Below are 11,132 nucleotides of genomic sequence, written 5' to 3' on the forward strand. Positions count from 1 at the left end.
AATACGGCAAAATCAAGATTTCCCGAGTTGCGCCTCACCCCCCACCCAGAGGGTGTGGTCGGCGCAAAATTAAATTTAAGGCGAAAATGGATAAATAGATGAAGTACAGTAAAATGTGTTTGTGTATTACCGGCCAGGGTACCCGGTACGCGGGAGGAATTTGATAAGGGTCTGGGTAACCGGATACCGGGTAACGCTGCTACCCGGAACATGTCTAGTTTTGAGTTTGAATTATTGTGTCTCAATTTTCCCTTCATCAACTTATTCAAATGGCGATTTAGAAAATCCATCCATCGCCATGCGTTTTTTACAAAACGCAAATTTTATTACAATAAAAAATTAATGATTTTTAGGTTTATAATGTTAGGTGGTTAGAATTTTATTTCATTTGTCTTGCACCAGAAAATAGTTATTTTTTACTTATTATTTTGTATCAATTTTATTTCTACTTTCACATAGAAGAATTAAAATTATTGCGATCAATTTTGTAGTCTTAAAAAATATAAATTTTGAGTATAATCAGTAAATGAAAATTTTGTATTTTACGAGTCACATATTAATCTAACAAAAAATGCATTCCCAACCATACAAAAATACTTCCCATCAAAGGCGTACATCAATAAATATGTACATTTTAAGAATAATACAAAATACAATTAAAATATGTCCACATTTACAAACTGAGCTAAACACTAATATAATTTTTAAAAAATGAATGCTTAATAAAAAAATATTTAGCGTAATAAATATGTCCATAAATTTTACAAATCTTTTAAAATATTTGCCGCAATGCACTCTTAAAAGTAAACATTTTGAAAAGTAATAGCACGCAAAATGCTAAATTAATTAAGCTATATTAAATACAGAGCCAACTTTACTCTAAATCAAGGCAGCTTTACTCTTAATTTAGTATAGTTTACTTATCATACAATTCAGACCGCATTTACTTCTCAAAAGGGTAATATTATTTTTTAGAGCTTAAATCTAGAATAACATTAACCTGGCAAAGAGTAAGATTTACATAGTTTTGCTAATTTCGAACTCAGAGTAGATTTACTATTCAAAATGGCTACATTATTTTTTAGAGTGTGAATTAATCATCAATTCCCTAAACGTGGTAAACTACTTCCGGCGGAAGTAATACGGGGGTCGACTCGCAGGACTGTGACGACTTTTGTCCTGTTCCGAGGTCACAGGAAGCTTGGTCAACGTGGTGGATCACGGTTAGGTGGCGCTTCAAATTATTGGACCTCGAAAATCTCATATCACAGAGAGGGCACACGAATTTCTTAACCTTATCGTGGGCATGGGGAACATCGTGACGGGCAGCATGTCGTCTTAATCCATACCCACTCAAGAACTTCTTAGGGCATCGGGGACATTGGAAGATCTTGCGACTAGATTTTTGCAAGTGTGTTGCCTGAAAAACGAATAAATATAGATCCGTCATTTCATCGCACTCTTAAAAATAACGCTATCCTCTTCAAAAGTGAATGCACTCTGAACTCTAAATTAAGTAATTATATTAAATCCAGAGCAAACTTCGTCCTTTATCAAGTTTACGATACTCTGGATTTGGTATAATTTACTTACATTAAGTAGGACTTGACTCTTAATTAAAATCTTGGAAATCACTAGATTTATCTTGGCTCTGAGAATTTATTTAAAAATTCTGGACTATAAATTACTAGCAAGTTAGTTGATCAATATAACGGCGGTGAGTTTCTTTTATCTTAACTCAATCAGTTTGGACGAGATTTTTCTGAAAATATCTTAAACTTGAGATATCTTCTGCCAAAAAACTGTCAAAATCTGGATACATATTGTTGAACGACCTGCTTTGTAAATTTGCTGTCCAGAATTTTTAAGGAAATTCCCAGAACTGAGAAAGGATTATTAAAAACGTGTTCATTTTACCGATGAGTCATCGACTTTTCTATAGCGTAACGTTATTTTTAAGAGCGTACTAATTTAAAAAATGGCAATAAATTATATGTAGTATTTTTACCAGATGGCTTCTCAAATGGCATTTCCTCTTAAAACACTTTCCGCACGTGGGACATGAGTGTGGCTTCTGAGACGAGTGAATTACTCCGTGTTGTTCGTAATGGTGCTTGAATTTAAATTCCTTGCCGCAATGTGGGCAACAAAAACGGGCGAGACTTTTGGAATGATGAACTTTTACATGTTTAGAAAGATCGCACTTCGCTCGGTAGGATTTTCTGCAGTTAGGAAATTCGCATGGGAAACGAGGACGAGCTTCATTTGGTGCGCTGTGGATGCTCCTAATATGCTTCCTTAAAGTTGAGCCGTTGAAATACGCACGGTCGCATATTTGACAACGGGGACGTTCACGAGGGGTGTGCATATTTCTTTCGTGAAGTTGCAGACAAACCGAGTTTTTCAGAATTTTCCCACAAATCTAGACAAACCAAAGCGTATAATTAATGTACCCAAAATCACCACATTTTAAAAATAATTTTCTCGCTCTGCGAATTTACTAAAAAATTCTAATTAGACGATGAAGCAAGGAGTTTCAAATTTTTGAAAAAAATACACTCCAGATTTTGACAATTTTTAAAGGGGGGTATCTCAAGTTCAGAAAAATTTAAACTCGTCGAGTCTGGCTTAAAAGGTTCACCGATATTCTATTCGACTTATGTACTGACTACAAATTTGCCGTGTTGAATTTTGTTTTAAATTTTCAGACCAGGAAAATGATTAAAATGTGTTCTTTTGACAAGGAATCATTAAAACCTGCTTTAAAATTTGCAAATTTAAATTAAAGGCATACCTCGCATTTTACTTTAGCATTGGGATCGTGCGTGATCATCCGGACGTTCAAGAATTGCTGAGCATTGAATGATGTCAATTTCTTCCCTTGCTCGAGATTCGGCTGATTTTTGGAACTCTGTAGAATTTAAATTAAAATTAGACAATTCACACAGTCCTCGATAATATCGTAAAATCAATTAATTTTGTAAAATAATTTGATAAAGTTTCACAAAAGGAGCAAACAATCCCTTGATATGATTTACAAATTTAAAAAAAGTCGTAATCTATGTATTCTCACGAGTATTTTTTAAATTTTGTAAAAGCTTTTATGTAACTTTACAGAATTTACTGACATTATAACGTTACCAAGCATTGCGTGAATTGCTTCATGATTTATAAAAACGCCCAAAAAATCGTTAATATGTAAATAAACTAGAATTACCATTAATGATGAAGTCTCCAATGAACTTTCATTCTCGAGATCTATGTAGATATTTATTGCGATTTTTAATACCTTCAGTTTTCAAAAATATTATGCAGGGATTCATTATTCTTTCGCATCGTAAAAAATTGCTTCCGAAGAAAAATAAGCTTCATACAAATCGTAACCTTCGTAATACCAGTTTGCATAACAAAACTTACGCCATCTCGTGGCCGTCGGAACTGATTTTAAGATTCGAAGAATAGCATGATTACGAAGGAATAATGAATATGTTATGGGCCCATTCCTGTGAGTTTTGAATTTGAAATTTTGTTTCCTTCTTGTGTAGTTAATCTGAGATTTTGAAACCTGTTCATCTTCGCACGTTTTTTAATGAAGATTATATTGAGTCAGAAACCCATAATTTTGAGTTTTACAAAGTTAGGAGGTTAGAATTTTGATTTTGTGTTTTTGCTGTGAAAATAAAACATAAAATATAATCATACAAAATTACAAATTTTCTAATGGAAGAAAAAATTCAGAATTATAACCTCGTAATTTTGCACACCTGAAAATTATGGATTTTTAAATGCCCTAAAACATTTTTAGCCGTGCATTTTATAAAAAAACGCACGGCCATAAACATGTTTCAAAATCGCCGTTTAAATATATACAACAAGGGAAAGTTCAAATTCAAAACCCACAATGCAATGGAACGTTAATTATCTTATGTATGAATTACCCAAATTCGTGACATTTGTATGATGAAGGTCCAATTTCTCCTGCGATTCATTAATCGCAACGTCTTGTTCCAAATCGAAAATTTGGTCGGATAGAAAATCCGTGTCGTCCTCCAGAGTTTCCGGTAGAGAAGAGCACAGCTCGTTAAGAACGTCGAGGAGGGAGTTGGAGCCGTCGTCGTTGAAGGTTATGGGGAAAAGGGAGCCTTGAAGCGCCAACGTGGTGAAAATAACGCTCTCGGTAACCGGCAGGGATAAAATTTCATCCACCAAATGGAGCAGTTTTGCCAGGATATCGCAAGGATTAGAACCTGCATTTAGAGTAAATTAAAACGTATTAGTACTTTAAAGCATACCTGTTCACATTCATTTATTTAATACAGAATGAATAAGTTTATAATTAGTTGATCAATAAATTCATAGTGTATATTTTTTCCTAATTATTGGGTGACTGAAGATTGAATAAATATTTAATCATTTCATATTCATGAAGAATGATTGAATAATTTTATTTATTTTTCATTTTTCACCCTAAATATGCTTAGTTCGTCTGTTTAATAAGGCTAATTTGAAGTTAAATGCATGAAAAATGAAGGAATAGTGAATAAGCATAAATTTTAAATAAATAAATAATGTTTTCCAATCTTTAAATTGAATGAATTTCGAGTGAAAAATAATTGTTTTGAAAGTATAGTTTAATAATGATTACAAAACTCATCCTGGTCGATGACGACTCCTGCACGGCGAGCAATTTGGTCGATTTGGTATCGACTCTGACACAAATGTGCTTTCAGCGTGTTGACCTCTGCTGCTAACTCGGTCGCAAGTTCGGTCGCCATCTCCCTGTAATTCGCAATATTCGAACATTATATTAGTTACTGACCTAAATACCTATGTGTGCATTCCAGAAAAATAATGTTGTCGTTAACCCTTTCCAAAAATCAATCCGCTCGCAATTGAATATTAAGTAAATACTAATAATTAGCCGGTTTAAGTCCGCTTAATTCAAAATTCGAGTAAATTTACTAATAAAAAATGTAACATTATTTTTAAGAGTGTACCACTACCCAAAATGATGAGTGAATACGAATTTTGTATTTGCTCATCTTCCCTTCACGTGCACTTAATGAGCAATTCCCTTAAAATTTGAAATTACTTACCTGGTGCTAAATTCGCCCAAAGAAATTTTGTTGTACGTAGGATGATCTAACACAAAAAAATTAAATCACAATTACAACGTTGACTGACAATTTTTATAAATAATATGTAAATAGATAATTTGACACAATTAGCATATAAATATTTAATGTAAGGTAAAATTTACAGAACAAAGGACTTACTCGAAAATTTTTTGTGAGAATATTTGACAATAAAAAAAACTTTTTCTGTGGTATTCTCAAAAAACCAAGAAATTTTGTATAAAAGTTATTTCTCTATGTAGATTTTAGTGAAAATGGTTTTCTAGACTAGTCAATGTCAAACTATGTTGAACAAGGATATGAAGGAATTTTTGAAAAACTATCAAAATCTGAAAAAGTATTGATCAATTATTATTTGAAAAAAATCCGTTTACACGGTCTCTCAATCGGCTCTGCTCACGGTTTCTTGCCAGCGGCTGATCATCTACCACCGGCCGAGTTAAAGGGGTATCGTGAGACTCATTTATAGTGCGCTATTAATTGTCAGAAATACTTGAATAATTAATCGCTATTAATTCAACCGTTAATAACTCAAACGGTTGAGATTAAGGATTATTAATCCTTAACCCCAGATTATTTACGATAGTCATAAGTCATACCATTTGCATATTTTGACGAATTTGAAGAGATATACCGTTCATTAAAGATGAAGAGCTCGTATCGCAAAAAATGAGCAAAATGAGATTTATAAGTATGTACAAATGAGGTGACACGCACAAATTATTTCACTGTATCTTTGAAGATTGTGGTGCACAATACCCCAAAATTTCAAAAAGCAACTCGTACCTGCCCTTGTGCGAGAAAAAATAGTTCGGGGCAGTTCGATCAGACATTCAGACAAGCACGGCATTTCCATAAAAGGACGTAATTTATTTAAATTCAAGCAATATAAAAATATATGCATTTATGTATTTGCTTTTAAAAATGTAAAATTTTATTATTCCTATGAATATAAATAAATCACGGTTTTCTAGCAATTTTTTTATTTTTTTGTAAACAATAATTTACTTATCAAGTCTATGTAATAAGGTGAGCACAAAATTAAGGTGACTACATATATGCTATCCATAACTACATACAATTAAAGAAAATAAGCCCCACTCGACATGCGAATCAACATCTTTAAACTATTCTTAATTATTAAAATGACGTGACCTACATAAATAACTGCATAAGTTTGAAGATAGTTTCAGACAGAGCTCCACGCCGCCGATGAAAACGGCCGGCGCGCTGCCGGGCATAAAATTTAAAATAATGTAAATATGGTTCGGACGCCGAGAATTTACATGATACACGTGCTGCGTATATGTACCCCTTACACTACACTCCAAAAACAATTGATGATGTTAATAATGCACGACTCAACCTTGGATATTCTTACACGCATTCGAAAAGTACTCCGCGTACTTTTAGAGCATATTTTCAAATTGTATGCTATATAAATTTAAGGGTATTTAAGGTGAATTTTTGCGCAGTAAATATGATAGTACATACATATGTATTTGATATTTATTTTCTGATTTTTTGAGGAGGAAATCCTTGAGAAAGTATGTGGGAGAAATTCTGTCGGAATTTTGTTAAGAAATTCCTTGAATAATTAAGAAAAAATTCCTGGGAGAATTTAATCGAAGAAATTCTTGAAAAGGATTACAATAAAATACAATTTCTTACAATAAAATCTCAAAATTTTCATGGAAGGCAAACTGGGCAAATTCTCAGGTAAGCTTTGTAGCAAAATTTCTGCGAATTTGGTTGAATAATTTTTTGATAAATATCGTACAAAAAATCTAAAGTTATTTGCTAGAACAAATCAATAATTTTTGACAAACAAGTTTTTGAGACAATTTTCAGGTACGCAGAGTGAAATTAGGTGGAGGACATTTTGCAGGGGGACCAAATTTTTGGGAAATTTCTGAAGAGAGATTTGAGGAAAAAACTTATGAAATTCTTGCGCAATGATTCATATAATTCTGAGGGGCAAATTTTTATGTGATTCTTAGACATGAAATTTGTACGGAAATTTTCTAGGGTTGAGTTGCAACAATTTTCTGGGATATTTTTGGGATGGAAATTTAATGAAAATTGTGGTGTACAAATTCATCATAAATCTAGAATCTTTTCTTCCGAAGAAAATTCTGGATGGAATTTTGCGGAAGAAATTCCAGAGAAATTGTAATATTTTTGGGTGCTGGTCAAATTATAACAAAAACAGGTTTATCGACTTAAATAACGAAAACAAATTTAACTCGAGCCCAATCGGAAGAAATGTGTGCAAGTTAAAATATGATATCCATCCATGACAAATATTTTTTCGAATTTAAATTTTGTATTTTTAAACAAAATACTGCATTCATCAACGGATTTTACGAATTAAATTGTAATTATGGAATAAATGCAAATTTTGTTCGCTTTGGTTGAGTCATTAAAAAGTGACAAAGGGACGAGTCTCAAGTTGCTCTCATCATTGTGGGAAAATTCCTCCACATGGTCCAGTACGTCTAGTGTCGAAGTGCACAGTGGAATATTTACATTGAACTAATCGAATATCTAGCATAATGGCCGCCCCCACTTTGGATTTGCCAAATCTGCTAAGATCAGGGACATTATCAGTGCTACTCTCATCCAATCCAAATAGTGAGGTATGGCGATATTTTGGCAAACTTGCCAATTTTGGTGAAGTTATTCTACAGAAACAATCTAAAGTGTTTTGCAAATTATGCCTGGACTCTGGAAATTTTAAGGAGTAAGCCAAAATTAAATCAATTACCTTTATTAAAAAAAATTTAAATCTTAAATTTGGATAGGTACAAATCAAGATTGTAATATAATTTAGGTATTCTTGCCACGTAAGCACTGGAAATCTGCACACGCACCTGCAACAAAACCACCAAATTGACACGAAAACTAAAAGCCATGCGAAGCAAATGCAAAAATTGACAGCGTATTTTGAAGGGACGTCCAGGCCAACTCAACCGACAAGAAGTGGAAACTGGGGCGTGAAATTTGTCTTTGGTTCTGTAGGGACCTTCTTCCGTTTCACACCGTCGCAAAAAATGGATTCCAGAATTTTTGTTGTCAATATGGAATCACTAATTCATCGCGGTCGTTACCAGACGAGCAAACAATAGGAAGTGCGGCTTTGAACGACGTGTACAATCTGACGTTAGGAAAAGTTAAAGCTGCCCTATCCTCAGCCGGAGATGGCGTGTCCATAACTCTTGATTGTTGGACAGACAATTACAGAAGAATATCTTACATCACCTGCACATGTCACTGGATAGATGATCTTTGGAAATTGCAAAATATTTCACTTGGAACTTCACCGTTTCCCCATCCTCATACTGGCGAGGCGATTGCAGCTGATATTCAACAAACTCTGAAAAATTTCAGCTTGGACGGGCGAATATTCCGAGTTACCACGGATGGTGGTGCCAACATAATAAAAGCACTAAAATTATGTGGACTCCAGCGCCATCCTTGCTTGGCGCACGGAATGCATAATTTGATAAAAAAGGATTTTTTGGACAACGGAACTGAAGATTTAAAAACCTGCAGTGAAATCTTGAAAAAAATTAGAGCAGTTCACAGGAGTCTACTTTATAAATACGATGAACTATCCAGTTCCGCAACGGAAATTAAGGCTAGAGAAGAAACCTCCGAAACTGGTACTATTTTATTCTTGCATTGAATTAATTTATCTCCCTGAAATGAACAAATAAAAATGAGATATTTTTTAGAGGAAATTCTTGCACTTGACGATCAATATGACACGATGCTTTTGGATGAAAATTGCACGGGAACATTCACTACTCTCAAGCGCGACGTCCCCACGCGATGGAATAGCATCCAAACGATGTTGACGAGCTTTTTGGAAAACAGAGGTAATTTAGATAGTTTATTGAGCACTTAACCAATTTACAAATCTCAAGATTTGTTATTTCAGCGATTATTAAAGACGTTCTGGAGAGACACCAACTGTACGAGAAGATTTTATTGCCCAATGAAATTAAAGCAGCGATAGAAATTAAAAAAGTTCTCGAGTTCTTCGAAATTGCTACTGATGTTTTGCAAGGTTCCAGTTATCCTTCTATACATTTGTCACTTCTGATAAGATCTGAGATCGTCGACAGGTACATTTAATAAATTATTGGGCGATGGGAAATTTAATCTGTTATATATGCATACATACATATACAAATGTATTTATTAGAATTTCCATGCAAGATGCGGATTCCGATTTGACTAAATCAATAAAGAAAACTTTGTTGAGTCATTTGGAGCACCGGTTTCCTGTTACCGAAGATATCGTATGTGCATGCTTACTTGATCCAGGCATGAAGCGATTAACAATTATTGAGACCTACCTTGCTGAAAAGAATCAATCGAAGTTAAAATTCTTAATGCAAATGTGCAAGTCATATGGCACCCCGGTTCGTGGCGCTATTGTTCATAAAGAGGTAAATTTAATTTTTTCTGTATTCACTTCATACCCATTTTTACAAAATCAGAAAAACATCAAAACTAATTTTAAATTAATTAATTAAATTTGTATCCGCTCCAATAGGGCGCAGAGAATGACGTCAAGGATGAGCCAAAAACCAAAAAGAAGAAAAACTTTGTGGACATCAAAAATGAGTTGCTGAAGAAACATTCTCTGGTAATCCCTGATGAATCCTTGGACGCTAAAGTAAAGAAGTACCTTCTTGTCGCCATCAGCTCGGAAGATGTGTTGGATTGGTGGAGGAAAAACGAATATGGATTTCCAAATCTAGCAAATTTGGCCAAGAGGTTTTTAAGCATACAAGTAACTAGTGCGCCATCGGAACGGGCATTTTCGACGGCTGGGTTAGTCGTCACATCTCGCCGATCGTCGCTGCATCCGTTAAAAGTCAAGAAGATTTTGTTCGTGCATGACAACTATGATGCCATGCTCGATATTTAGTTAACAGACTGGTAATTATCATATAGTCAATCTAAATAAATTCTGACAAATGTATACTAAATGGATGAAGACAACGTTTGTTTTATTCAACCATAATCAACTCTCAATCTTATGTGATCCAGAGTTGTCTTGCATGTACCCATGCAATTTCAATGCATTACTTTTGGACGTTCCGCAGTGGTATGTCTACTTGATCACATTCTTACATATGCTCATGTCCCTTGATCGCGGCCTATTTTCGCCTCTAACTAATCAATTTACCATATTTAATTTTCAGAATTAAAATATTTTGCATGAAACTCATTAGACAGAATTCAATTCCCATGAAAATATATTCCACATAACTCAATTTCTACGAAAATATTTTGCACCCAATGAAGATTCTCTATGAAGATTCTCAACTCAATGAAGATTAAAATATTTTGCAAATTACTCAATTTGCATGAAAATATTTTCCACAAAGTTAAAAGTTAATACTACCGTTAAGTTAAGACGTAAAGTTAATAATTTTATATTATATTAAGTTCAGTGTTCCTGCTGTTTAAAAACACCTGCACAAAATTAGTGCATAAAAATGTTTTCATGCGTTTAATAACATCCACCAAAAATCTGGAAAAGTGCACAAAAACAATTTAGCTGATTACCATGCAGCAACGCTGAATATTTACGATATTGGACGAATCCTAAGTTATGTTACGATGTTTTTCATTCAACAATATTAGCAATGTCAACCCATTTTTTAATATTTGGAATTTAGAAATATTTTTCGTAATTTCCGCCTTGATAAAATTTTAATTGTTAGAAAATGGAAATGCTTGATTCTTGTTGAGCGTATATAAAAGTGAAATATGAAATTAATGGCATTCTGACTCGATTTTCATTATTATGCATTTTTGTGCATTTTATGCACTATGCATGCACAAAAAGAAACACTGATTACGTTATAATGGAGCGAGACAAAACTATTACTATAGAATAAAGGAACTTGTAAAGTTAATAAACTGACCCGCTTTACTGAACTGAAGAGTAAAAAACATCGGCGCGCCGGTGACAGA

General features: G+C 33.8%; 2 protein-coding genes across 2 annotated transcripts; one reads left to right on the plus strand and one right to left on the minus strand.

Moving 5' to 3' along the window:
• Positions 1-534: 534 nt before the first annotated feature.
• LOC118437061 (zinc finger protein 701-like) lies at positions 535-8,348 on the minus strand. Its single transcript, XM_035855836.1, has 8 exons — positions 8,246-8,348; positions 5,097-5,142; positions 4,646-4,779; positions 3,939-4,247; positions 3,218-3,258; positions 2,795-2,911; positions 2,009-2,422; positions 535-1,420 (listed from the first exon to the last, which is right to left on the minus strand). Exons 1-8 carry the CDS (start codon positions 8,346-8,348, stop codon positions 1,109-1,111), a joined length of 1,476 nt encoding a protein of 491 aa, XP_035711729.1. The 3' UTR covers positions 535-1,108.
• A 508-nt stretch (positions 8,349-8,856) lies between these two features.
• Positions 8,857-10,077, plus strand: LOC110854843. The gene is made up of 4 exons (XM_022103273.1): positions 8,857-9,016; positions 9,079-9,265; positions 9,346-9,592; positions 9,700-10,077. The coding sequence occupies exons 1-4, from the start codon at positions 8,857-8,859 to the stop codon at positions 10,075-10,077; spliced, it is 972 nt and encodes a 323-aa protein (XP_021958965.1).
• The last annotated feature ends 1,055 nt before the right edge of the window (positions 10,078-11,132 follow it).

The sequence above is a fragment of the Folsomia candida genome, unplaced genomic scaffold, assembly GCF_002217175.1.
Source record: "Folsomia candida strain VU population unplaced genomic scaffold, ASM221717v1 Fcan01_Sc011, whole genome shotgun sequence".
Taxonomy (NCBI): Eukaryota; Metazoa; Arthropoda; class Collembola; order Entomobryomorpha; family Isotomidae; genus Folsomia; species Folsomia candida.